General features: G+C 42.4%; 2 protein-coding genes across 28 annotated transcripts in view; both read right to left on the bottom strand.

The window, feature by feature from the left end:
* Nucleotides 1-2,408, bottom strand: part of alpha-Man-IIb (alpha-Mannosidase class II b) — a 105,225-nt gene extending 102,817 nt beyond the window's left edge. For both annotated transcript variants that reach the window (XM_087345383.1, XM_087345384.1), the window contains exon 1: nucleotides 1,815-2,408. Coding sequence is in view for 1 of the 2 variants with exons in the window: in XM_087345384.1 (XP_087201510.1) it covers nucleotides 1,815-1,820 (6 nt within the window). In the remaining variant the exon portion in view is untranslated. The remainder of the gene's footprint in view (nucleotides 1-1,814) is intronic.
* A 3,287-nt stretch (nucleotides 2,409-5,695) lies between these two features.
* LOC110826776 (agrin-like) overlaps nucleotides 5,696-27,812 on the bottom strand; it is a 741,485-nt gene continuing 719,368 nt past the window's right edge. For 24 of the 26 annotated variants that reach the window (XM_087345738.1, XM_087345736.1, XM_087345734.1 and 21 more), the window contains 19 exons: nucleotides 26,613-26,735; nucleotides 25,706-25,843; nucleotides 25,075-25,221; nucleotides 24,739-24,987; nucleotides 22,900-23,127; nucleotides 21,771-21,950; nucleotides 21,246-21,407; nucleotides 20,871-21,048; nucleotides 19,415-19,642; nucleotides 18,501-18,733; nucleotides 18,146-18,280; nucleotides 15,929-16,175; nucleotides 15,358-15,522; nucleotides 14,487-14,755; nucleotides 13,948-14,029; nucleotides 11,592-11,747; nucleotides 9,638-9,827; nucleotides 9,296-9,443; nucleotides 5,696-8,488 (listed from right to left, as the gene is read on the bottom strand). In XM_087345738.1, coding sequence (XP_087201864.1) covers nucleotides 8,328-8,488; nucleotides 9,296-9,443; nucleotides 9,638-9,827; nucleotides 11,592-11,747; nucleotides 13,948-14,029; nucleotides 14,487-14,755; nucleotides 15,358-15,522; nucleotides 15,929-16,175; nucleotides 18,146-18,280; nucleotides 18,501-18,733; nucleotides 19,415-19,642; nucleotides 20,871-21,048; nucleotides 21,246-21,407; nucleotides 21,771-21,950; nucleotides 22,900-23,127; nucleotides 24,739-24,987; nucleotides 25,075-25,221; nucleotides 25,706-25,843; nucleotides 26,613-26,735 — 3,419 coding nt within the window. In that variant the 3' untranslated portion in view covers nucleotides 5,696-8,327. The remainder of the gene's footprint in view (nucleotides 8,489-9,295; nucleotides 9,444-9,637; nucleotides 9,828-11,591; nucleotides 11,748-13,947; nucleotides 14,030-14,486; nucleotides 14,756-15,357; nucleotides 15,523-15,928; nucleotides 16,176-18,145; nucleotides 18,281-18,500; nucleotides 18,734-19,414; nucleotides 19,643-20,870; nucleotides 21,049-21,245; nucleotides 21,408-21,770; nucleotides 21,951-22,899; nucleotides 23,128-24,738; nucleotides 24,988-25,074; nucleotides 25,222-25,705; nucleotides 25,844-26,612; nucleotides 26,736-27,812) is intronic. The other 2 variants (XM_087345724.1, XM_087345727.1) reach the window with 2 other exon arrangements.

The raw sequence follows: 27,812 nt of genomic DNA, 5'->3' as shown, positions 1-27,812 counted from the left end.
AAAGGAACGTTTGTAAAACGAAATCTGAGGCCGGAAAAGGTGAAGAAGGAATTACGAAGGTAATCAAGCTACACGTGACGTCACCATTGCCCTACTACAGCACCCATCTGGTCTCGTTGTGCCAGGGGCATGCGCACTCGACTCGCACGGAAATCGCCAAGGGAGGAAAAAGACAGCGGCTCGCGCATAGAATGTACTTAAAATGTCCGCGTTTCTTCCGACCAAGACGAAATAAATATGGCTGCCTTCTGGGTTGTAGCGCCGTGTAATCTGGTAGAAGTTCACCGACGTTTCGGAGGTCCTTGTTGACTCCATCATCAGGGTGATGATCTCTCTGAAACGTCAGTAAACTCAGTGCCACCTGGAGGAAGGGGGGGGACTGACGGTGTTCGAAGACGCCGCTGAGCGGACCCGACGCCTGTGTCAACTTCACTGCTTGATGAAGAACGTGGAAGGAAGTGACCGTGGCCCACTTTAATGGTATTACGGCTTTATAAACCTGGATCATACCATCAAAGACTTTTCAATATACTTTCACGCAAGAATGCAAAATATGAAAAATGAAAATTTTGAAACGCCCTGTAGAAGTGAAGGAATTTGAAACTGCCCTTGGCTTTATTCGTGGGAGCTGCGCAAGCACCATCTGTCTGCGATTAGAGTGACTAAGCCCTGATGATGGAGGCTTCGAGGACCTCCGAAACGTCGGTAAACTTCTACCAGACTTCACGGCCATCTTCTTGTCTTGTATTTATTTTTAGGTTGAAGTCGTAGAAATGGTTTAGGGGCCCACGGGGGGGTCAGGAGAAGTCAAAAGCTTAAGGAGCACTGCAGTGGATTGTCTGGTTAGTTGACAACAGCAGAGGAAATTGCAAGACACGAAGCAAAGATTTGGAAGGAGACGTTTGAAGGTCTTCTGACGATCGCTTTGGCCCTCGGCGGAAGAAGGAGGAAGTGGACTCCAACGCAAGGCCGAACACACGAGAAACTGCCTGAACCTTGAGAGCTCCGTGACCTTGAGCTTCGGCTTCTCAACACGCAGGTCCAAATTCTACCCCGGGGCGGAACTCCCCCTCTCCCTCCCTCTCATGGAGCAGGAAATTTTCTTAAAAGTCGATTGTACACTCGGCCACAAAATCTAGATTTTACTTCTCCAACACCCCCGCTACTTAGTGACTCGATCAAACCCGCCCTGAAGAAGACTCCTGATATTCGAAGTGCCAAAGCTCGAGTCCCTTTTCGCATTGCTTAGGTCGTGTCAAAGAGTCAGTCCAGGTCCGAGGCATTTCTTAACAAAACAAAGTTTCTACGGTGAGCGGTTGTTAGCCCCACGCCCAACCCCCAATCTGGTGGTCCATCCCTTTTTGACTCTCCGCTGCTGCTTATTCAACATATTCGCAGAGACCTGAGGACTTAACTTAAGATAAAACTTTCAACTAATATTCACGTTACACAAGTAATAATAATTGAAGTTTTGAGGGAAATCAGGCGACGAAACAAAATAAATAAACCTTAATTTATTTTAATTTAAGAAACTTGCTAGATAAACCATGCACTGAAATCGGCAATTTGCATTTTCAACTGCTCAAATGCGATGTTTCAGGTTTGCGTGCGCCCCCACAGCAAGTTGCCGCCCCCGACATGCCGCCGCCCGGGTGCGATGCGCCCTTTTCAAAGGAATAAAGCGACCTGAACACGAGGTGTAGAGAGGCGAAACGCTACGCTCGAAACTTTTCTGGTGATAATTCTATCTAACGAATATAAGAGACCCTTGCTTCTGGGTTAAAGAAAGGATAAGCGTGAAGCTGATTACTCACCTCCATCCAGTGCTGTTGTCCTTGACTCCACACCGTCTGCAGTGGTGCTTGGACACGGAGGCACGGTTATATGTTTCAGCTCCTACAGCTTCGACATTCACATTAACACTGAGCACAACACAGAACGACATGCAAGTCCGATGCTGACAAGACCTGATCAGGCAGCGTTTTTGTACGTTACGTCGTCTGGCAAATCGGAATAAAACCAAGAAACAAATGACGTACGAACGCAGAGCGACACGACACAACTCGGCAGGTGAGCGAACACAGGTTGCTCCGACCTACATCCATTCCTTAATTTCAGTTTCCGCTTCACTAAACACTGCTAGTAATTATAGTATCAAACCAATTATTCTTCGTCATTTGAAACGCATTTTATGTTATAATTTCTACGGCCTCGAGCATAAACACGGGACAAATTCTTTTGCATTATTGTTATTTGCAGCTCAATGAATGCGTAACGAAGTGCAGGGAAAAGCAGAACTGTTTCTGCCTACCTTAAACACGTTCAATTTTACACACAAAAACAAACACTGCCACGAGCGAAAGTCTCCCTCCCGCCGACCACACAACGCACAGAAGACTGGATTCCTGTCTCGCTCCGTCTCAACCTCGCAGTGTGACCAACATTTGCGGTCGAAAGCCGCTAGACGATTACCCCCAGACTTTAGCTTGACATTCTCGTCCATTGTTGGATTATTGGTCGTGGACTAGGTCTTACTCAGACGAGGTCCAGAATATTTGCCTCTCTGCCCCTTACACGTCTTATAAAGTAGTGATTAAGCACTGGAAGAAGGGTTTAAGTCTGCTGTTGACAAAGCTACCCACCAGAACAGACGTTTCACTATACAAAAGAAAATTATTTTTCCCGCTAGTTCGTTAGTTACGTGTAAATTTGTAATGTTTCAGATTCTCACTGAAGCAAGTATGAAACTAGTTCGATCTGCTTTAGCCGGACGTTTCGTGAATGCGTAAAAAATGGAAAGGCAAAGAAATTCAGTAGACAAAGCAGTTTTATGTGAACCAGGGCGTGGACCTTTCGTGACGTCTGTCACGCAGTGTCAAAGCCACCGTGGATTGAATCTACGGAATATCAGCTAGCTGTTTATTGACGTCCACTGCCGCCTAGCACCTCGTGAAGTGAGACCTCAAAGGCAGAAACTCTTGCCTAGAACATAAGGTCGAATTTATGCCAATTGACTACTGTGAAAGAGCCTTAAGCGTAGACATTCGTGGGTTTAAAGAGGAGGTGCTGAAACGAATGTCTAAGCTTAAGGCTCTTTTTACAGTAGTCAAGTGGCCAAAATTCGACCTTATGTTCCAGGCAAGCTCACTTTATACCAGCATAAAACAAAATGGCTTGTAACTCTTGGCTTCCTATTGAGGGAAATATGTATCAGTACTGTCGGGAAAAAAACCTGATTATTGAAAATTAATCATCTCGGATGATTCACGTAGAGAAACGTCAGCATGATTAAGCAAATAATCGTACGCTATAAAAATTAAATAACAATTTAAGCTAGAAAAAAAAAAAAGGACTACAATAGCGCTGATGTTGGTAGGATTGATAAACAGGTGCCTTGCCTTTGGTCCAATCGGTCTTTATATTTTTCTTCTTTGCGGTGATAACGATTTTGAGCGTATTATTAGTTAGCATTTACATCATAAATAATTTTAAAATTTTCATTTATAGACACTGCAAAATTTCCGTCTGTACAGACGATTTGGGGTGGGTGCTTGTTAATTGTAACAGCGCGTCAGCCAGTAGCCTCACATACTATCCATAAGGAAAACATTATTCGTTTCATTTGTGAATCGTAGTTTTGAACTTTGTCAAGTCTGACCTGTCGGTTAACAAAGAGCTTTGTTTGTTTGTAAGCGTTGAGAGAAGTTTTCTGTATAATTAGAGAGTACAGTAAGCAGATAGAATTTAAGTAATAGTGAAAATGTTTGCAGGACTGATAGTGAGATTTTTAAAGCTTGTTGGGGAAGGGGGGAGAATATGTTTCGACCGCCTTCCCTCTCAGCTGGGACAAAGGTAAACATCCAGACTGAGGAGTAGCTGACATTACCGTAGGTCGATAATCGACGTAGGTCGATCAAATGCATTTCCCGCGTACAATAAATATTTCTGCGTATAAACGACGCAAGATATTTGAAATGCAGGACAGGATCGCTACGGATAGTCACGTACGATTATAAATAACTGATGCCACGTCTTTGTCGACTAGAAACACACAAACACGTATTCTACACGACAGTCATTTTGAAAGCTAAACACGATTTCCCTTGCTTATTCTTTGAAGAGTAATTAAAGTAGGCAGAACTTTCGTAAACAAATCACAGTCTCTCCGTTGCTATGGAAACAAAACATAGCGAAAATGTCCGCCATTACGTCTTCCACTGAGCCAGTTTAATGGGACGCGATCAAAACACTTTTTAAATATTTTAAATTTTCCTTACAAGTGGTCCAATGATGTTTAATAAATAACATTTATACGTGATTTTCTTCTGTGTTTAACGGGCCTTGTAACTTTGTGCCGAGTTCAGTGAGAGTTGGCGGAGATACACAAATACTTAAACAGGAGAGGATATCCATAATTTAAATAAGTTCTGTCCTTTTAGGCGTACGTGTAACCCTGCAGCGCGCCTTTTAAAATTGCTCCAAACACATGCGTGTACAATTTTAATTATGTTTCATATTTGAGAATTTTACAAATAACTGTCGAGCATTTCAATTTTCATTTCGAGTGGAAAAACGTTTCATTTTACATAAGAGCGTTAACTTACCTGGTGAATGTGACTGTTATGCACGCATTCAGAATTTTGTATTTTATCAGTCGCGTGGCGTATAATTTATTTCTGGACACCGACTTCATATTTGTTGCAATTATACTTTGTTTCACAACTACAAATAACTTATTACTCTTGTTTTGTTTTATAACTTTGATGTAACAATTGTTACACCTTCACAATCAGATTTGTGAACTGGTGGTGATCACAGTTCATATACAACCAACTGTAGTAACAACCTAACTTAACCTCAACTAACCTAACCCAAACTAACCTTAAATTAACCTAACCTAATCCAGCCTAAATCTAACCTAACCTCAACTAACCTAACCCAACTTAAACCTAACCCGACCTAACCTTAAATTAACCTAAAATAACCCAAACTAACGTAACCTAAAATTAACCTAACCCAACTTAAACCTAACCCAAACTAACCTAACCTAAAATTAACCTAACCTAAACTAACCTAACCTTAAATTAACCTAACCTAAATTAACCCAACCTAAACCTAACCCAAACTAACCTTAAATTATCCTAACCTAACCCAAACTAACCTAACCTTAAATTAACCTATTTCTTTTGAACTTGGGATCTTACTTTTATAAAAACGTGCCCTTTTTTCTATAAAATTTTACTCATACACCTTCTACAGGATACATGTTACTCTGTGCACTTGACATACAAAACTGCATTATAACACGACACAATTCAGTTAGAACATATTTACATTAATAAAATTAAAGACTGGTTCCAGATAAATGACGTAACTGGCCTGGAACGATGAGGGCTGCTTTGGTTCCACTGCAGTTCTACGAAGTGCAGATATGCTCTCTCTCTCTCTCTGGATCATGTTCCATGTTGGTTTTTAGTGTTTCGTTCATTCACTTTAAAATTTCTAGTGTCATTCTGCGATGTTATGGAAAAGAGGGCGAAATCTTCTCTCGTGCCAGACGTAAATCTGATACACCTCGTACAAAGCGGAACCGGAAGAAATATTTTCAAAGCCACGTGTACCAACACTAAAAAAAAACACATGGGCAAGGATTCTGACGCAAATGGCGACATGCAAACAGCTTTTCACACAGAGACTCCTTGTAGCACTCAGTTTACTCCTAACATTTGTTCATTATTATTACATTATTTATATCCATACATATGTACAAACAATTCACATATTTTTTATATATATATATATGACAAACACGTGATCATAACTCGCGTGTCTTTTTCAAAAGAATGTTTAACGCTACAATGAAAAATGTTATCACAAAGGATTACACTGGTTTCGCTTTTCTCTTAACCGTTTGATATGTTGCGTATTTGAAACATTCAAAAGAGTTTTCAACAAGTGGTTCGTAACTGAACGAGAACATATTACCCTGACTGACGCCGTTATAAACTGAAATCAAATCTAATTTTTTGCACGTGGCTTACAAATGGGTGGAAACAAGAAATGCATACAAGATTTTTGGTTGGAGACACTCAAGGGAGGAGACCAGCACAGGATGAGATGATAATATTAAAATGGATCTCAGAAATATAGGTTTTGAGTATTATACGGCAAGTTTTATATTCTGCTTCGCACGTAAATGATTATCACAGAAATATAAGACCTTAAGACACGGGACATACTTTGAGGACGATAAATTCCTGAGAAAATATTTTTTCTGTATTTTCATAAAATTTATATTTCTGGAGGTCGAAAGAATCATGAAGATGAATGTTGTCGCGTTCTTTCAATTCCTAGTATTGTACAACACTTGGTGGTAGAAAGAGCACGTATTTTTAAACATTAGCGAAATTCTGAGGTGGGGGGGAGGTCATCACGAGAGAAAGGCTTTTTCATTTTCCACCTGTCAGATTTACGCAGTTCTAAACATCGATTTATAAAATCTTGGCGTGAAATTGACATCAGGGCAATAATTTCTCGTTCATTTTCATTTAACGCGTATTTCTCGACTTATACGCGGTCAGACCTTTACGTTACGATACTCAGCGCTTAGTCTCACTAAGTCTATTTTGCTAGACTTGGCACAGAATGTTCAGAATATTACGTAAATGTGTAGACATTCGATAGATCGACTAACATCAGTTTGGGCAACGACGCATCGAGAAAAGAAAATATTATCGACAGAAATACGAAAGAATGGTAATAAGGCTGTTCTAAAGTCGATAAAGTCCTCCAAAAAATAACTTTGTTACTTTCATCTGAGGATTTAACGATCAAGAAAGCATCATCAGTTTTCAGATGTGACGTCATCGAAATCTTGTCGTCGCGACGCCGTATTACATTTACAGACTGATAATTACACGCACGGTACTTGAGAAATTATAAATTTATAAATTATCCCGGGAAACAAGGTTTCCGTGTCCCTGAGACAAAGAAGTGAGTTTTTGAATTCCGTCTTCACGTATTTCAACGGATCAGCAGATTTATTTCGAATCTGACGTATTCTACGCGACGCCCGACAAAATACGAATGAAATCGTAATTAACGTAAAGCTGAGAATAAAAAGTGGTCGAGATTATAAAAATTCCTACGTCCAAAATAAATAGTAAGTTAACCACAAAAAGTTCACTACCCTGAAGATAGAGGTGGGCTAGAGGATAAAATCCTCTTCAGAGAAATTCTGACGTAAGAGAATACGAAAAGGGAGAATTTTCCTGTCACAGAAAAAATGCGGATATAGAAACAAAAATTTGAATTTGAGATTTCTCCGTGAGAAAATCACGCGAATCGCAAATCGTGGTACAAGTTTACGGACACTTCAGAGGTTCTTGCTGCCTCCATCATCAGGGTGATGAGGCATCAACCCAGAAGACAGCCATATTAAATTTAATTTTGAGTTTTAATCACATTTTAGAGTGGGGGACGACTTTCTTTTCGAATTATGTTCATCAAATACGATTCAATTTCTTGTTGACGTCATGAAGATATTCTCACGTAACGTAAAACTTCTGTCATCTGACACCAGATCTGAATTCGTAAATACGAACGAGGTAATCGCCTTTCGTTAAAATAAAAGTTTAAATTTTACTGTTTTCACTATATCAGGGGGGGCCCACACTTGACATTTTCTTATCGACTCGTGGGAAAATGCGGAAAATTTCGTAAATTTATTACGAATGACAGGCAAGCAGCTGGGCTACTCAGCGATTTTCTTTGCCGTTCTTATTAAATAGTAAGTTAAAAATTACGTAAATACTAAGCGGTGAACATTTTTCGTCACGGCAACTCAAATTACGAAAAAAAAACATCAGCAAATCCGCGGAATATTTGATTTCGTTCTGAAGGGGCGACTTTTATGTACGAGTAGAATGAGATGCAATTATCTGGTCTGCAGATTACGCGATGGTTTGCTTTCGGGACGTTCCACAGAAGACGTGGTCGATATCTGTGGAGGGGCGGGTGAATTTGGTTCGATAAAATACTAAAAATCTTGCAGTCAATTCTGTTATGTCGCATTGTGCATTTGTAGGAAGAAAATTACATCTGGCTTAATGATAATCATCCTTCTTCTTACTCATTTCCTACACGAAAAATCAAATGCTTTGACGACCTGAAGGAACGGTCATCTTTCAACACTTTCACGTACTTTCACACTTCGGAACTTCCAAAAATGCCGAACACTACCAAAGAATTTCTCACTCAAAATACGCGAGATCTCGTTAGCGCAGAGAGGAGAAACTTTTTATCGCGAGCAGATACGATCACGTAGGTCAGACGTCGTTATCGTGACAGAACTGGATGGGAGAATGATCATTTCCAAGCCTGTTGAGCATGTCTAATGGTTTTCTGGATACTTTAACTTTATCCACGCAGCCTTTGAATCCTACGTAGTAAGGCGCCGGGAGTCCCGAGGGAAGCGTCGCCGATCCACCTGAAACATCGACAAGAATTCTTAACACCAACCATATACTACGTATCACCCTCGGTTTTCTAGATTCTTCATCTAAGGAACAATTAGGGTATTCAAAACCTAAAGAAGTCCTTTACCCTTTGAAGTCAAAGCTCGTCTAAATATTACGTATTTAAGAATCCAGTCCGTACCGCGAAGAAAACACTACGCTTCACCATTACGAAAATCAGCTGGTTTACCCTTTGAAGTCAAAGCTCGTCTAAATATTACGTATTTAAGAATTCAGTCCGTACCGCGAAGAAAACACTACGCTTCACCATTACGAAAATCAGCTGGTTTACCCTTTGAAGTCAAAGCTCGTCTAAATATTACGTATTTAAGATTTCAGTCCGTACCGCGAAGAAAACACTACACCTCACCATTACGAAAATCAGCTGGTTTACCTTTTGAAGTCAAAGCTCGTCTAAATATTACGTATTTAAGAATCCAGTCCGTACCGCGAAGAAAACACTACGCTTCACCATTACGAAAATCAGCTGGTTTACCCTTTGAAGTCAAAGCTCGTCTAAATATTACGTATTTAAGATTTCAGTCCGTACCGCGAAGAAAACACTACACCTCACCATTACGAAAATCAGCTGGTTTACCTTTTGAAGTCAAAGCTCGTCTAAATATTACGTATTTAAGAATTCAGTCCGTACCGCGAAGAAAACACTACACCTCACCATTACGAAAATCAGCTGGTTTACCCTTTGAAGCCGAAACTCGCTTTAATTACATTTAAGAAGGCCCAACCAAAAAAAATATTTTTTCAAAAAAACCGCTCACCGATCCAGAGTCGAGCGTCGGTGTTGAGCAGCGTGGCACCAGGGTGCGCCACGCCCCTAGCGGGCGACTCTGCGTCCACCTGCAACCAAGCGTGTCTCTTGCGGCGATGGGCCAGTAAGGTGTGCCACGTCCCGTCGCTCACAAGAACCTACAAGAACAGTTTCAAGTCTTTTTAACTCAGCTGCGTGGGTGGGGAAGCGAGCGACGACTCAAAAGTCTTTTTCTTTTAATTTAATTATAGGACGATGATCTGGGAGGTAAGTACGAGATGTTCGTGGTCTACTTTAAATTATTTGTTTCTTAATTTCGTCTAAAATATTTTCGGACTTCAAATCGCAGTACCTTGGAGCGGACGGCGAGAAAACTGTGCTGTCGACCTAGGTTAAAGCTGAGCTCTGCGTATCCGTTGACCAAGGCAATTGCGAGGAAGTCCCCAGCAAGGGTCCTCCCTTTCCCCAACCACAGGATCAGGCCGTTCGATTCCGTTGTCCGGAACTTCAACTCATACCTGTTAGTCCTCTCGCCCTTCCTCCTGTAACACAGATGGCCTCGTCCAACAAAAATCTGGTCCTGGACACGTCATATACAAAATATTTATAAAGTTTCTAACTTAAAGCCAAAACTGAACAAATTCTCTAGTAATATAATTCAAATGTTCTACGTTAATAAGAGTACAGCCCACTTTTGGACGTGGGTACGAACCAGACGATTCAGTTCATTTCATTTCAGCAAACGACGAGTTCAATTCAGATGTCGTTATATCATCTCATTACGTGACCACCTTCCAAGGGCGTGTCCTCACAACTAAGAACATAGATCTGCACAAGGAATTAGGTTAAGGTGATTGGTTAGCTTTAAGCTCTGGCCACTTCACTCCTGAGGAAAGAGCAGAGTGGGCTCCAAGTTAGTCTGAACACGGCAAAGATAAAAATTCTGTCCCTCCACGGTTAATAAATAATTAAAAATTCTTTAAAGGTTTGCGCCAATGGCCGAGTGATTATGGGAACGCCATGTAGACGCCGTCCATCGTCTGAGGTACGTCCGATACACACAACATTTCAGGAGTCAGCTCTCGGGCGATCGGTTGTTAATGTACTGAAGTTTTTCTTTGTACTATTAGGGAAAGCAGTTGGAATCGAACTTGGGAACTTTCGAAATGTCGCCTCGGAAAATGGGCAATATCCGACAAAGCCTTCCTATACGAAACAACTGCTCCAATGAAGAACTTATGAACCAACCTAACTTAACCTAAATTAAACTAACCTAACCTAACCCAACCTAACTTAACCTAACCTAACCTAACCCAACCTAACATAACCTAAATTAAACTAACCTAACCTAACCCAACCTAACTTAACCTAACCTAACCTAACCCAACCTAACATAACCTAAATTAAACTAACCTAACCTAACCTAACCCAACCTAACTTAACCTAACCTAACCTAACCCAACCTAACATAACCTAAATTAAACTAACCTAACCTAACCCAACCTAACTTAACCTAACCTAACCTAACCCAACCTAACATAACCTAAATTAAACTAACCTAACCTAACCCAACCTAACCTAACCTAAGCCTAACCTAACTTAACTTAACCTAACCTTACGTAACCTAACCTAACCTAACCCAAACCTAACTTAACCTAACCTAATCCAACCTAACATAACCTAACCTAACCCAAGCCTAACCTAACTTAACCTAACCTTACGTAACCTAACTTAACCTAACCTAACCTAACCCAACCTAACATAACCTAATCCAACCTAACCTAACCTAACCCAAGCCTAACCTAACCTAACTTAACCTAACCTAACCCAAACCTAACTTAACCTAACCTAATCCAACCTAACATAACCTAACCTAACCCAAGCCTAACCTAACTTAACCTAACCTTACGTAACCTAACTTAACCTAACCTAACCTAACCCAACCTAACATAACCTAATCCAACCTAACCTAACCTAACCCAAGCCTAACCTAACCTAACTTAACCTAACCTAACCCAAACCTAACTTAACCTAATCCAAGCTAACCTAACCTAACCTAACCCAAACCTAACCTAACCTAAATTGCACTACTTTTCTGGCACTGGGGATACTGGGATCGACCCGTTCTTCAAGTGCCTGAGCACTGGGGGTCCCAACTTTTCGTAGCCTCGATCTATTAGACATTCGGTAGGACTCCTTGGACGGGGGATCAGCCCGTCGCAAGGCCTCTACCTGTACACAGGACAGCACAACACAGAGAGACGCGGACAGACATAAATCAAAGCTCTGAGACGCAGCGGACTCACCCGATATTAAAGAAGCCAGAGTCGTCTTCATCGTACATGTCTTCCTCCTCATTCATGTCGTATTCTTCTCCTTCCACTTCTTCGTCATCAACAACCTCCTCCTCCTCCTCGACTTCTACGCTCGTTTGGTTAGTGTCTAGAGTCACGTTAATAGCACTGGAGGAATGAAGCGGGGCCGTTAGTTGGTTAGTTGGTTATTCATGCGCCACGCCACAAATACAACCGTAATTATTTATAATTCAGCAGTAGTTGCGTTAAGACTCAGGGTTTGTAATATTCATCCCTTCGTCCTAATTGTAGAAGGCACGAGCCGAAACGCTTTGGACCTGAAAGTGACTCAAATTCTCCCCGATTCATTCTGAACCTTCGTAATACCAAATTGTCTCCTTATCCTCGGGCATTTTTAATATGGAATGTATCATACAGTTGTTTACGTGTACGAAGATTACTACAAGTTTTGTTTAGAAACATTTTAATTAGCGTAAATAATTTCGTGGTTTTACCAAATTCAACGAGAATGTCGTAAAATACTTTTATACAAAGTCACTGGCTTTCTTGAAGTCTATAAACAGATGATGCGCCGTCCCGACCTTTCTCCGATGACCGACTGACGGAGATAGCCGAACTTTTACGTGAGAATCCACGTCGATAATCGGCAATAACTGTCTATACGAGGTGCGATCAGAAAGTTTCAAGACTGCGCCTATAAAAACCCGTACACTTATCTCAGGTATTAAATTCATCCATCATCCTCGAAGTAGTTCCCCTGGGAGTGAACACAACGATCCCAGCGCCGCTGCCAAGCCTGGAAGCATCCCTGGAAATCTTTCTTTGTCAGCCTGTCAAGCACCATCTGCGATTCTGCCTGAATCTCTTCTATCGTCTCAAATCTCCTTCCCTTTAGCTGAATTTTCATCTTTGGGAAGAGGAAGAAGTCACACGGAGCTTAGAAAGGAAGTTGGGGTCGGTTCTTGCAAGATCTTTGAGCTCCTGACAAACGAGAAGTCGATTCTGCTTCTGGTCCTCAGACAGGATGCGTCGCATGTGGAGTTCTTCCTTTAGAATCAGCTGACAGGTCCCATAGCCTATCCCAACAATGTCGCACAAGTCGTTGATGGTACGACGTCGATCTTCGTAACATTTTCGGGCGTTGTGCTCGAAGATGGTCGTCCAGAACGCTCGTCATCATCGACAGAGGTTCGGCCATTTTTAAAACGTGAATGCCACACAAAAGTTTGTGCACGACCCATTGCGGACTCCCCAAATGCTTGCTTTAGCATTTCATAGGTTTCCGTAGCCGTTTTGGCGAGTCTTTGGCAAAATTTGATGCACACGCCATTCCGAAATCGCAGGAGGGTCGGTGTAATGCACTACCAAAACGCCCGTAACTAAGAAACAAATGCTAATTCGATGATGCCGGCTGGCACACTGATTCACTATGAATGTAGGCCGCACCCATTAAAGGCAGAAGCTCGTACTACATCCGGTTCGCTCTCTATTGACACAGTCTTGAAACTTTCCGATCGCACCTCGTATACAAAATTATATTTTTACGCGTTGTTTTGTATCAGTACGGAAACTTGGTAACTTAGACTCCTCGACGTACAGATGGGAGGGCGATATTCAAATAAGGAAAAAGGACTTGGTTCATCTCGCTCAGGATACGTCGTGGTGATGTTGTGATCAGGGTGATGAACGTTTTGACAGCGGAAAAAGTCATGGAATCTTTCGCCTACGCGCTAAAGTGTTCCGATATCCCTGACAGAATTACGACGATCCGTTCAACATTTACGATTCGTCGTAAGTTCTCTAGAATATCCCGGGTTGTCGCGTATAAGCGCAACTGCTGCTGAATACGGCGAGTACACACGAGATTTAACTCGTATAAAGAAGAGATTCTGCAACCAGACAGGAGAGAATAGACTGTCCGCCGCACATTTGGTACTGGGGTTAGTTAACGAACAGTTAATAACATGAAAGATTGTTACTTATGAAAGCTGTAGGTTAATTTAAGATGCAAATTTTATCTGAATAAAGTTAGTACAGTAGAACCTCGTTATATTGCGGATGTGATCGTGTCCCGCGATACGATTTAATATGTAGCAGGTAGATTATGACGCGTGTACTGAAACCGTCCTCCAAAACTCACGTTATATCGAGGTTCCGCTGTATTTATTACACACTACTGGAAATATTATAAAAATTATTACAAGAACAGCCATTTCAAACCTAAAAGCAAAATTTATTCGTAAATGAAATTCTAAATATCTTAATTTTTAAGGGGAAATTGTTAATGGAATTAAAACGTCTGAAGAGACAAGAATTAAGATAAAACGAGCTCACGAGGGATATTTACCTTTTGCTGACTTTGTTAGGATACTGGTAGAACGTCTCTCCTGCGAACCTGATCGGCATTTCCATGTCGATGTTCCGAATGTCTGGAACAAATATTCAGCGTCTGAACCACACGACTACATTCTCGCTCTCGTTCAAATCTGTCAGCTATTACCGACGCTACAAACTGACGTATTCTGGCGAGAGATTAAGTTAATTCTTACGCGAAGTCGACCGAGATGGGTAAAGCATGTAGAATACGTGGGGAAACACGAATTGCATAATAATTTTGTTTCAGAGGTCTCAAGTGAAGACAGCAATGGGGGACCAAAGAATACATAACAAGATAATATTAAAATGGAACTTAAGAAAGACGCGGAAGTGTCGACTAGATCAAGATTAGATCGGGTTGTGGTTTAGTGACGTATTATTACAAGTTTCCTCATCAGTCAAATACCTAAAAAGTTTTCAAACAAGATTAGACACTGCGACTGCGTCCGTCATTGAATCTGTCCGGACGTAAAAGAAAACGTGATGACGCGCGCTGTTTGTGTCACTTACAATCTTCGCAGTGGCTCCCGCCGTACTTCAGAGGACACTTGCAGACGTACGAGGCCGCCATTGGCTGACAGATCCCACCGTTAAGGCACGGATTAGCGTCGGTGGATATGGGGCATGGGGGACCGTCGTAGCGTGATATTCCTCTCTGGCGCTCGGAGTTGGCTCTCTCTGCCAGATTCTGCCAAGTCTGACCGTTAACTAGGAGACGCTGAATCGCTCCATTAAGACCTCTGGTTAATCCAGCATCCCGGTTCACCTCCATCATAGACCTTGATCAGAAAAGCAATGTCAGCTGAGGAGAGAACGGAGTTAAATTTCACAGAAACAAAATTGAAAGGAAAAGAGAAGGAAACTGAATCAGAGGAAAAAGTTGTCAGTGGAACCACGGTTCCGGAGAATTTGACGTAAATACGTTTATACGGAAAGGAAGTTTATATATTGTTTCCTAGGTAAACAGATGAGGTTTCCTAAGTAACATAACAATGAAGTTACACTTTTTCGTAACACTTTTTCGTAACAATTTTTCGTAACACTTTTTCGTAACAATTTTTCGTAACAATTTTTCGTAACAATTTTTCGTAACACTTTTTCGTAACAATTTTTCGTAACACTTTTTCGTAACAATTTTTCGTAACATTTTTCGTAACACTTTTTCGTTTCCCTTTTTCGTAACACATTTTTGCCGAATAACACTGACCCTAAAATATAGACGTATTTACGTCAAAATAGAAGGAAGATAAAGATAGGACGATGAGAGCTTTGGCGACTAACGGAGGACAGAGAAGAATGAAAGAGGATAAATACGGCAGGTAGAACGACTCTGATATCTGCGAAGAAGACGAGAGGACAATCGCCAACTCGTTATACTCACGCAACTCCCCCAATATACAGGGGTAGCTCTAGGTTCAGCTCATTCAGAGGTGGTCCAGATATGCCCCTGACAGGAGGACCCCCGTCCAGCTGCAAGATTCCTGCCTGGTTGAGCCGACTCACTTTGACCGCGTGCCATTGCCCGAGCTTAATCGGCTCCGTCGAGCTGCAACACGTGGCAGGCACACGCTTCTATTAACTTTCCGCAGAATCAGAATATCATCCCTCAAATTTTATACTTCGACGCAAATCCGTGATTGTATCAAACGACTCTGTCTGGATCCTTGTCTGACTGCTAATTGCCCCAAAAAGTTTACGATCAGGAAATAAAATACTATTTTTACATCACATGACTGTCCCCCCCCCCACCCCCCTCCACTTTGTCACGATAATTATTAACGTTCGCAATCACTGATATTCTTTACGTAACAAACTGTTTAAATTTTCCGTCCCTTTATCAGTAAAACATAATTAAATCATAAAAAAGTCGTCTGTAATTTCATATCGTAAGGGAAAAAACAGATTCTAGGTCTTTCAGAACTTCGGGGCGCCAGGTACGAGGTATGACTCACGTGATGTTGGCCGCACCACTGCCGAGGTCAAACCGAAACTGGACGTGTCCGTTGATGACGTGTATGGATATAAAGTCACCCTTTCCGTTAGTGAGTTGTCCATTATACAACAGGACTCCGTCTGGCTCCCGAGACAGAAACCACACTTCGAGCGAGAAGGCACGACCCACTCCCTCGAGTCTCGGCAGTTCCAGGTACGAATCTCCGTTGAACTCGGGGATAAAGATTTCATGCAGTTCAGCATCTACTGTTATGGAAAGGAACAAAATCTGTAGCACTCACTCGTCATAACGATAATTTACTACGGAGCTAAGTAGTAATAACAGTAAAAGTAATTATAAACAGAACAGTCCACAGAGGACCAAATTATTTGTTCTTTTATTCTGATCACATGACAACTGTCTTCTGGTTTGTCGTACTAGACGGTGATGCAAACCAGAAGACATAATCCTGCCCGCATTTAACCCTTTGAAGTCAAAGCTCGTCTAAATATTACGTATTTAAGAATTCAGTCCGTACCGCGAAGAAAACACTACACCTCACCATTACGAAAATCAGCTGACTTACCCTTTGAAGTCAAAGCTCGTCTAAATATTACGTATTTAAGAATTCAGTCCGTTCCGCGAAGAAAACACTACACTTCACCATTACGAAAATCAGCTGGCTTACCCTTTGAAGTCAAAGCTCGTCTAAATATTACGTATTTAAGAATTCAGTCCGTACCGCGAAGAAAACACTACACTTCACCATTACGAAAATCAGCTGGCTTACCCTTTGAAGTCAAAGCTCGTCTAAATATTACGTATTTAAGAATTCAGTCCGTACCGCGAAGAAAACACTACACCTCACCATTACGAAAATCAGCTGGCTTACCCTTTGAAGTCAAAGCTCGTCTAAATATTACGTATTTAAGAATTCAGTCCGTTCCGCGAAGAAAACACTACGCTTCACCATTACGAAAATCAGCTGGCTTACCCTTTGAAGTCAAAGCTCGTCTAAATATTACGTATTTAAGAATTCAGTCCGTACCGCGAAGAAAACACTACACCTCACCATTACGAAAATCAGCTGGCTTACCCTTTGAAGTCAAAGCTCGTCTAAATATTACGTATTTAAGAATTCAGTCCGTACCGCGAAGAAAACACTACGCTTCACCATTACGAAAATCGGCTGGTTTACCCTTTGAAGTCAAAGCTCGTCTAAATATTACGTATTTAAGAATTCAGTCCGTACCGCGAAGAAAACACTACACCTCACCATTACGAAAATCAGCTGGCTTACCCTTTGAAGTCAAAGCTCGTCTAAATATTACGTATTTAAGAATTCAGTCCGTACCGCGAAGAAAACACTACGCTTCACTATTACGAAAATCGGCTGGTTTACCCTTTGAAGTCAAAGCTCGTCTAAATATTACGTATTTAAGAATTCAGTCCGTACCGCGAAGAAAACACTACACCTCACCATTACGAAAAACAGCTGGTTTACCCTTTGAAGTCAAAGCTCGTCTAAATATTACGTATTTAAGAATTCAGTCCGTACCGCGAAGAAAACACTACGCTTCACCATTACGAAAATCAGCTGGTTTACCCTTTGAAGTAAAAGCTCGTCTAAATATTACGTATTTAAGAATTCAGTCCGTACCGCGAAGAAAACACTACACTTCACCATTACGAAAATCAGCTGGTTTACCGTTTGAAGTCAAAGCTCGTCTAAATATTACGTATTTAAGAATTCAGTCCGTACCGCGAAGAAAACACTACGCTTCACCATTACGAAAATCAGCTGGTTTACCCTTTGAAGTCAAAGCTCGTCTAAATATTACGTATTTAAGAATTCAGTCCGTACCGCGAAGAAAACACTACACTTCACCATTACGAAAATCAGCTGGTTTACCCTTTGAAGTCAAAGCTCGTCTAAATATTACGTATTTAAGAATTCAGTCCGTACCGCGAAGAAAACACTACACCTCACCATTACGAAAATCAGCTGGTTTACCCTTTGAAGTCAAAGCTCGTCTAAATATTACGTATTTAAGAATTCAGTCCGTACCGCGAAGAAAACACTACGCCTCACCATTACGAAAATCAGCTGGTTTACCCACGAACCTACGAAACCACCTCAATGATCGAAGGGCGAGACCAAAACCACGGAAGTTGCGAGATATTTAGATTTCGACGACACAGGATTACTGTTAACGGGTAAGACGAAGTCACTTACGGTCTTGGCACAATTTTCCCTTTCTGCCCGGAGGACACTTGCAGATGAAACCCTCCTGTGGGAGGGCGTCACACGTCGACCCGGAGGTACAAGGCTGAGAAAGACAAGGGTCCACACGCTCTTCACACAAATCTCCTGCAAACGAGACGTCAGATGTGAATTCCGAAGACGACAAGTCTTCTGGTAAACTTTAGGGGAGACAATGAACACATTACATCTCAAGCTTCATCTCGATACATAACAATCCTGTTCTCTGAACGACAAAATAATCGCCATCATCAACATCAACGAGACTAGATCCAGTTATTTTGAGTGGCCAACAGAGCGGAAGGGCAAATAGGAATATTATTCCGACCTGTGAACTCCCGTGTACACGCACACTGGAAATTGTCCGAGTCTATGGCGTGACAGGTGGCGCCGTGAAGGCAAGGAAGGCTGGAACACGGATTCTCCCCACACTCTCGAACGCCAACTGCGCTCTCCACCATGGCGTCGAGACCCTCGTGCAACTCGACGAGCCGGCGGCCAATCTTCAGCTTCCGGATGCAGCCCATTAGACCCAGTGCGGTTCCAATGTTTTCAAACACCCTGTGAACGCAGACGGACGCCGTTAATCGATCTGAGGCATCGTGCTTCGGACCGGTGGTTCGAGTCTCGGGGGAGAAGAATTTTCTCACGAGCTCTCAGAGGGCTCTTACGTCACGGATTTAATTTTTAATAGAATTTTATCAGGAAAAACTGAACGCTATAAATGTTTAGCACTGAAAATGTCTGAAAACAAAACACTGAGGAAAATATTTCGATGTCTTAGAGATTAAATAAGAAACGGAATAAGGAACTTCATGATTTTTAACGCTAACTTTTGATTTTAATGTTGCAATTGAATTACAAGGCCAGCGTTCTAACCGCTGGACCACCTCATCTTATTATTATTTAGTGTTCTGTCTGACGACAGGTCCATATGAACAGGATCCTTCCATCCTTTTCTCGGACTGGGACCTGTTCATATACGTTCTTGGCAGATGATCTAGAAGTGGTTTGCCATTGCCTTCTTCTGTGTGTGAATGGAGTAATTGTTGGGATGCCACGGAGCAAAACTCCGTGTTGGCTAGAGCACGGCCTTGCCCAACACAAGTCATAACCGGGAATCGAACCCGAGACTCCAGGATTACTGACTTTGTTTTCTAGACGGCGTAGTCAACATGTGAACACAGTTTTGTGCATTGACTCGACCTGACTCCGCCCTCCGACCCTTCCAACAGAACTCACCTCGAAACATTCGTAGGCACATATCCGATGTAGGCGTCCTCGACCAAATCAAGGGCTTTCAGAGACCCCTGTGACTGGCCTGCGACGTCTTCGTAGTCATCCAGTTTGAGCATTCCATCTCGGTGGTAACGTTTTACCACCACACGATGGAACTTTTTCATCTCAACGCGGTCTACCGACGTGATCACTACTGGTCCATTCCCGAGGTTGTAGCGGAACTCGACATACCTGCAGACGCAGAGGAGACGTTTTTAAACTCACAGTTCATTTCTGAACGGGCTGTCTCGATAAGCGCTCCCGCGAGTCACACGACAGATGTCGTGATGACAATCCAAGATTGTGACATAAATGGATCTTTGGCTCGGTGGTTCCACGTGAAATTGCGCGCGAAATGTACATTTCACAGCCGTTACAGACTCTTACTTCGTTAACTGCAGAACGCAGAATTACTCCGTTGTACGAGGTGCGATCGGAAAGTTTCTAGACTGCGCGTATAAAAAAACCCGTACACTTATCTCAGGTATTAAATTCATCCATCACCCTCGAAGTAGTTCCCCTGGGAGTGAACACAACGATCCCAACGCCGCTGCCAAGCCTGGAAGCATCCCTGGAAATCTTTCTTTGTCAGCCTGTCAAGCACCATCTGCGATTCTGCCTGAATCTCTTCTATCGTCTCAAATCTCCTTCCCTTTAGCTGAATTTTCATCTTTGGGAAGAGGAAGAAGTCACACGGCGAATAAGGAGGGTGCGGGATGACGGCCATGGTGTTTGAGGCCAAAAACTGCCGAACTTTGAGAGCGGTGTGCGCTGGCGCGTTGTCATGATGCGTCGCATGTGGAGTTCTTCCTTTAGAATCAGCTGACAGGTCCCATAGCCTATCCCAACAATGTCGCACAAGTCGTTGATGGTACGACGTCGATCTTCGTAACATTTTCGGGCGTTGTGCTCGAAGATGGTCGTCCAGAACGCTCGTCATCATCGACAGAGGTTCGGCCGGCCATTTTTAAAACGTGAATGCCACACAAAAGTTTGCGGACTCCCCAAATGCTTGCTTTAGCATTTCATAGGTTTCCGTAGCCGTTTTGGCGAGTCTTTGGCAAAATTTGATGCACACGCCATTCCGAAATCGCAGGAGGGTCGGTGTAATGCACTACCAAAACGCCCGTAACTAAGAAACAAATGCTAATTCGATGATGCCGGCTGGCACACTGATTCACTATGAATGTAGGCCGCACCCCCTAGCGGCAGAAGCTCGTACTACATCCGGTTCGCCCTCTATTGACACAGTCTGAAACTTTCCGATCGCACCTCGTACAGGACAAAATCATAATACGAAAGCAACGAACACGTGCTTTAAAAAAATAAAATACTTCAGGTACCTGAAAATAGCAACAGAACAAAATGCGTATCCGAGATGAAATAAAGACACAGGAGACAGAGAGTAAGTCCAACTTACCCATTTACTAAACCGAGAGACACAAAGTCTCCAGTTCCGTCTTCCTTCTGCTGGTTGTACAGAATAATCCCGTCGTTAGCGTACGTCTTAAACTCCACTTCGAGACTCAGTTTGTTGTAAGCCTTCAGTCGTTTGAGTCGTACGTACGATCGGCCATCAAACGCAGGTATGTCGTAGGCTAGAAAACACAAAACAACGCATTCGCACGACAAAGACGTCGATGTCGGTCACCTGGGTTCTAATATTACGCGGACTTTTAAAGATAGTTACCAGAATTTCTCTTCAAGTCCACACGCACGAGTTACATATCCAAGTTACCAATTTACCTTAAAAAAATATTTCACTAAAGAGTTCATGAGAACGACGAGCGGTTACCTCGCTGTATGACCGGATCTTCGCACTGCGATCCTGTCCAATGAGACTCGCACTGGCAGCTGAAGGAGCCATGAGTCATGTCGAGGCACGTTCCGCCATTTTGGCAAGGTCGTGACGCGCAGACTCTGAATTCTATTGTCGGATGAACAGGTGGCATGTTAGCTGCAAGACCATCGCAACACATGACTGTATTTCCCCAAATCCCGATTCTAAAGAAACATAACCTAAAAACTTTGTACACGGAACACATAACAAAGCAGAGTCACGTCGCCCAACCGCTCTCAGTACTACGTAACTCAAAAGATTTTGAATTACGCGTACTATTTTTGATAAACACGATCACAAAAATTAGTTCTAACTCTTAAAATCCTACATTACGTTTAAATTGACTGCCTTGTATTCAGACGGTTTAAAAAAAATTTATACAACCTATGTCTAGCGGCGAGACACAGATCGAATCAAATTTATGATACGAAATTCACGAAATATTTGAGAAAAATATTGCTACGCTCTGAATATTCTCACCAAGGCACTCCTGCCTGTCAGGCGTCTCAGCGTATCCCTCATTGCACACGCAGCCCCCACCAACACAGCGACTATACTTAACTCCACAGTCCGAATCAACGATGCACAAATCCCCTAACAGTGCTGTTATCACGTGAATCGTGGCAGGAGTTGGACGGTAGCCAGCTGCAGAGTAAACGTCTGCAAAGACAGAGAAAAGCTTCAGATCCCTGGACTTATTCATAAGGCCGTATCAGCCGTGAACACGTTACTATTACATTACGAAAATCAGCTGGTTTACCCTTTGAAGTCAAAGCTCGTCTAAATATTACGTATTTAAGAATTCAGTCCGTACCGCGAAGAAAACACTACACCTCACCATTACGAAAATCAGCTGGTTTACCCTTTGAAGTCAAAGCTCGTCTAAATATTACGTATTTAAGAATTCAGTCCGTACCGCGAAGAAAACACTACACCTCACCATTACGAAAATCAACTGGTTTACCCTTTGAAGTCAAAGCTCGTCTAAATATTACGTATTTAAGAATTCAGCCCGTACCGCGAAGAAAACACTACACCTCACCATTACGAAAATCAGCTGGTTTACCCTTTGAAGTCAAAGCTCGTCTAAATATTACGTATTTAAGAATTCAGTCCGTACCGCGAAGAAAACACTACACCTCACCATTACGAAAATCAGCTGGTTTACCCTTTGAAGTCAAAGCTCGTCTAAATATTACGTATTTAAGAATTCAGTCCCTACCGCGAAGAAAACACTACACCTCACCATTACGAAAATCAGCTGGTTTACCCTTTGAAGTCAAAGCTCGTCTAAATATTACGTATTTAAGAATTCAGTCCCTACCGCGAAGAAAACACTACGCTTCACCATTACGAAAATCAGCTGGTTTACCCTTTGAAGTCAAAGCTCGTCTAAATATTACGTATTTAAGAATCCAGTCCGTACCGCGAAGAAAACACTACGCCTCACCATTACGAAGATCAACTGGTTTACCCTTTGAAGCCGAAACTCGCTTTAATTACATTTAAGAATTCAGTCCGTACCGCGAAGAAAACACTACACCTCACCATTACGAAAATCAGCTGGTTAACCTCTGTTAAGTCATCTGATACACATTTCTTATCCTACCATTGCCACTGTGCATATATCCAGATCCCAGTTGGTGTAACGACTGAGACGTGAGGCTGTTTGATTCATCCTGGTTGCGACTGGTATAGTAGTAGCGGTAGTTCGGGGGGTCTGGCACCAGCAAATGGCGTGTCGACTTGTACAGTGGTGAGCTTACGTCCTCCGGTTCTGTGAAGCGGTGGGCAGTCGAACGTCGCAGCGGCCATTCCGTCCCCGGGAACATGCCTTCTAAAAATGCCATAAAAGTTCCATTTGTCCTACTCCTTACTATAATAATGATACATCATCGTATAATACACACCAAGTTTCTTACTTTAAAGATTAAAATATGTTTTAACTTAATTATACAACTCGACAACCATCTATCCCGGGCCAGATTAATCCAATGTCAAAGTTTCTTCAAGATCAATTTCAGTCTTCTACAGTAGTTACGCTGATAGAGATTTTAAGTGCCTCAAAGTTTGTAGACATAACCTCAAAATTTTAAAATATTTCTACATTTTTTTTGTTACATTATAACAAAAGCAAAGAGTTCTAAGAACATTTGTAGGTTAGTTTATAATCTACCATCGAGACATAAAATTTTACATTGACCTTTCAATCATAATGATTACAAATTCAAAATGAAATGACTTTTAGTCGGTTGTATTATACATTTAACTGTTCCCGTGTGTCGATGCTCCATACTTCTCTTGAGAGAAGAAACTGAAAGTGACAAACATTAGTCGTAAAATATTAATCATTCCTAATTATATTACAACAGATACCCTTGTCTTATAATATGCCACGTTTCACGCAGAAATCCAATAACGGGACGTGTCATAAGATAATTCAATTATAGATTAGGTTAGGTTAGGTTAAGTTAGGTTAGGGTTAGGTTAGGTTAGGTTAGGTTAAGTTAGGTTAAGTTAGGTTAGGTTTGGGTTAGGTTAGGTTAAGTTAGGTTTGGGTTAAGTTAGGTTAGGTTAAGTTAGGTTTGGATTAGGTTAGGTTACGTTAGGTTAAGTTAGGTTAGGGTTAGGTTAGGTTAGGTTAAGTTAGGTTAAGTTAGGTTAGGTTTGGGTTAGGTTAGGTTAGGTTAAGTTAGGTTTGGGTAAGGTTAGGTTACGTTAGGTTAAGTTAGGTTAGGGTTAGGTTAGGTTAAGTTAGGCTAGGTTTGGGTTAGGTTAGGTTACGTTAGGTTAAGTTAGGTTAGGTTTGGGTTAGGTTGGGTTAGGTTAAGTTAGGTTTGGGTTAAGTTAGGTTAGGTTAGGTTAAGTTAGGTTGGGTTGGGTTAGGTTTGGGTTAGGTTAGGTTAGGTTTGGTTTGGGTTAGATTAGGTTGGGTTGAGTTAGGTTAGGTTAGGTTAAGTTAGGTTAGGTTTGGTTTAGGTTAGGTTAGGTTAGGTTAAGTTAGGTTAGGTTTGGGTTAGGTTAGGTTAAGTTAGGTTTGGGTTAAGTTAGGTTACGTTAGGTTAGGTTAGGTTAAGTTAGGTTGGGTTAGGTTAGGTTAGTTTAAGTTAGGTTTGGGTTAGGTTAGGTTACGTTAGGTTTGGATTAGATTAGGTTAGGTTAGGTTAGGTTAGGTTAGGTTAAGTTAGGTTTGGGTTAGGTTAGGTTTGGGTTAGGTTAGGTTACGTTAGGTTTGGATTAGGTTAGGTTAGGTTAGGTTAGGTTAGGTTAGGTTAAGTTAGGTTTGGGTTAGGTTAGGTTACGTTACGTTACGTTAGGTTAGGTTATATTATCAGATAAGATTTTAAGGGACTTTTCAAAAAAAAATTACACAAAATTTTTTTTTATCAGAAATAATTCATACAGCAGCAAACAGAGAAAGTACGAAAATATTCATATTAATTCTGACCTGTACAAGATCCAAGTGCCTGAACGACGATGTCCTTCTGGTAGCGACAGGCGAAGAGTTTGAGCTGACACTCCGAGCCATACGTCTGCCTGTCATTACCGCAGACGACACGAGAGCCACCAGAGTCTTCATCTGCGCAGGTTGAACGACACACACACTCTGCGTGTCCGGGACGGTGTTCCTCGCAGGACGCACCGAAATAACACGCTAGTTCCGCGCACGAACCAGGCACAGGCGTTGTCGAGTCAGCTGGAAAACCACGCCACGTCATGAGGTCTAGGTCTGAGAATTTCTAATTCTTTTCTCGTAACGCCCAATTCCGGCGACAGAGCTTACCAGAGACACATCCAGTAGGCCCCAGGATCTTGTTATGACCTGTACATACTGTACATTTCTGCCCCTGAATTCCTGGCTTACACACGCAACGTCCTGTCATCTGTTCACAGTCGTCTCGTACGGACCCAAACGTCGAACAACCACACGCTGAAAATCGAAGCAAGTGTTTCGATGTAAAATATCTTTCTATCAGATCCACAATCAACGTGAATCTCAAATTTCAGATGGAGAATTCCAGACATGAGACTGCGATCACATGGAGATTTTTGTTACGAAGCAGAAATCCGATAATCTAAATACTGATTACAGTAATTACTCGAGGACACGTCAGAAGTTTTATTAAAATGACGAATCAGGACTTTTTCCCAATAAATTCTTACTTAAAAAAAGATAATTGCGTAATAACGCTGTATAAACCAACAACATCGACTAAGACCTGCAAATATTACGTAAATTACTCGATACAAAAGTAAGTTTCTTCATCTGAATAACACAAAAACAAATACAGAATCGAAATGACTTTCCGTCGAAGTGAACTATTTGGTTGGCGTTTAAAGTTCGCAGGAAACTACGGATTTGCTCTAAAATCTGAAGGACAGCGCTGAAAACCTTGTGTAGTCTCAATACTCACGAATGCATCCCTGATATCCCTCAGATATTTTGGGAAGACCCCAGAATCCTGGTTCACATCGATCACACTTGAGTCCACCCACTCCTGGTTTACACGAACATTGCTGACTTACGGGATCACAGGTGTCTGAGTAAGACCCTGAAACAGGAAGATGACGTTCTAGACATCTCATCAATGCACGTCAGTCGTAGCGACCACCGAGGCAACTCATTCCACGATGACTGTCGTAACAACTGGGTACTGGTTCGCCTTGTAATCCTGGGGGGGGGGGTCTCGGGTTCGATTCCCGGCGGTGCCCGAATTTATAACTTGTGTGGGGCAAGGCCGTGGTCTAGGCAACACGGAGTTTTCCTCCGTGGCATCCCAACAATTACTCCATTCACACACAGAAGAAGGCAATGGCAAACCACTTCTGGATCATCTGCCAAGAACGTATATGAACAGGTCCCAGTCCGAGAAAAGGATGGAAGGATCCTGTTCATATGGACCTGTCGTCAGACAGAACACTCGATCTATTAGACATTCGGTAGGACACCTTGGACGGGGGATCGGCCCTTCGTAGGACCTCTACCTGTACACAGGACAGCACAACACAACATCGATGGCTTGAGTGGGATTCGAACCCACGGTCCCAGCGACCAAGCCTCAGACCGCTGCTAGGATATTAAGTTCCAAAGATAATCGGCGTCTTGATACAATATTCACTGAAATGAGGCGATTATCATGAGATCTCTCTGTGTTTTGCTCTGGGCACGGGGCTACTGGTGGATTAATTCCCCAGAGTTACAGAAGCCTTCCTTCCACTGTGCCTAAGGACATACGAGACCATTTTACTTTAAGGTTTTTAAAATGAATAAAAGAAAATTGTCGACTCTAATTAGGCAATATTTGCCATGTACGAACTTACCGAGTTTATTACAGCCGCACATGGAAGGACAACCAGCGTTGTCCGCCCCCAGTGCAGAAGTCTTCCCATCGGGACAGCAGCCGAACCACGAGTCTTCGCAGCTTTTGTGGTTTGCGTTCATGTCTGCACAAACAGAAAATGGAAATACTTGTCACGCTTATAATTCCGGAAAAGGAACAACTACTGACGCTCTAAACCTGAGAGTGGGGGAACTAGAGCATTATGTTTCACCGCACGCAGCGGTCAAAATGACGCAAAGACGTCGTGACAGGGATTTCGTATAAAAGTTTTGAGAAAGTTCGAAACTAATTCCGGTGAACAAAAAGAATTTTTATGTATTTCCAAAGCAATGGGTTTTTGAGTCGAGGAGAATGAGATGGGCTGGGCATGTAGCGCGCATGGATGGGACAAGAGGGTTTTGGTTGGGAAGCCTGAGGGGAAGAGACCTCTGGGGAGACCTAGACGTAGATGGGAGGATAACCTCAGGCAGGAGGAAGCCTGAGGGGAAGAGACAACTGGGGAGACCTAGACGTAGATGGGAGGATAATCTCAGGCAGGAGGAAGCCTGAGGGGAAGAGACCTCTGGGGAGACCTAGACGTAGATGGGAGGATAATCTCAGGCGGGAGGAAGCCTGAGGGGAAGAGACCTCTGGGGAGACCTAGACGTAGATGGGAGGATAATGTCAGGCAGGATCTATGGGAGATCGGAGTTGAAGGAGACTGGATTTTGTTGGCCCAGGACAGGGATTTTGGTTAATTCGGTGATGAACCTTCGGGTTCGGTAAGCCCTCTAGATAGTTAGTTAGTTATGGGTTTTTGACAGAAATCTTGATAATGTAACATCCGAGCTGAGACACCCGGATGAAGTCAATGAAATCAGGATTGTCGTAATGAACACGGGACGGCAGGGATCACTACTGTGAACTCTTTGTGAGTCTGAAGGAGACGGGAAGGATGGTGCAATGTGCAGTGTAACGTGAACCAGAACCGCGAACAAAAACCAGATTCATAATGAGACGTAAGCAAAGCATAACAGACCAGTTTGGATCTCCCAGTGACTGAACTTAAATGGAATGTGTGAGGACGAGAGCATGAATAGTACAAAGTTTACGACCAACAACGCAACTAGGAGGTTCAGATGTGCCTTTCATTTCCAAATTTCAAAAAAGTTCTGTAAACTTAAGGGCGTAAGACAGCAGT

This window comes from Zootermopsis nevadensis, unplaced genomic scaffold (assembly GCF_977971745.1).
Source record: "Zootermopsis nevadensis isolate Lab colony 2312 unplaced genomic scaffold, Znev_1.0 Znev_ptg000009l, whole genome shotgun sequence".
NCBI lineage: Eukaryota > Metazoa > Arthropoda > Insecta > Blattodea > Termopsidae > Zootermopsis > Zootermopsis nevadensis.
The sequence above is the reverse complement of the archived record's forward strand: the minus strand, read 5'-3'. Positions and strand labels throughout refer to the sequence as shown.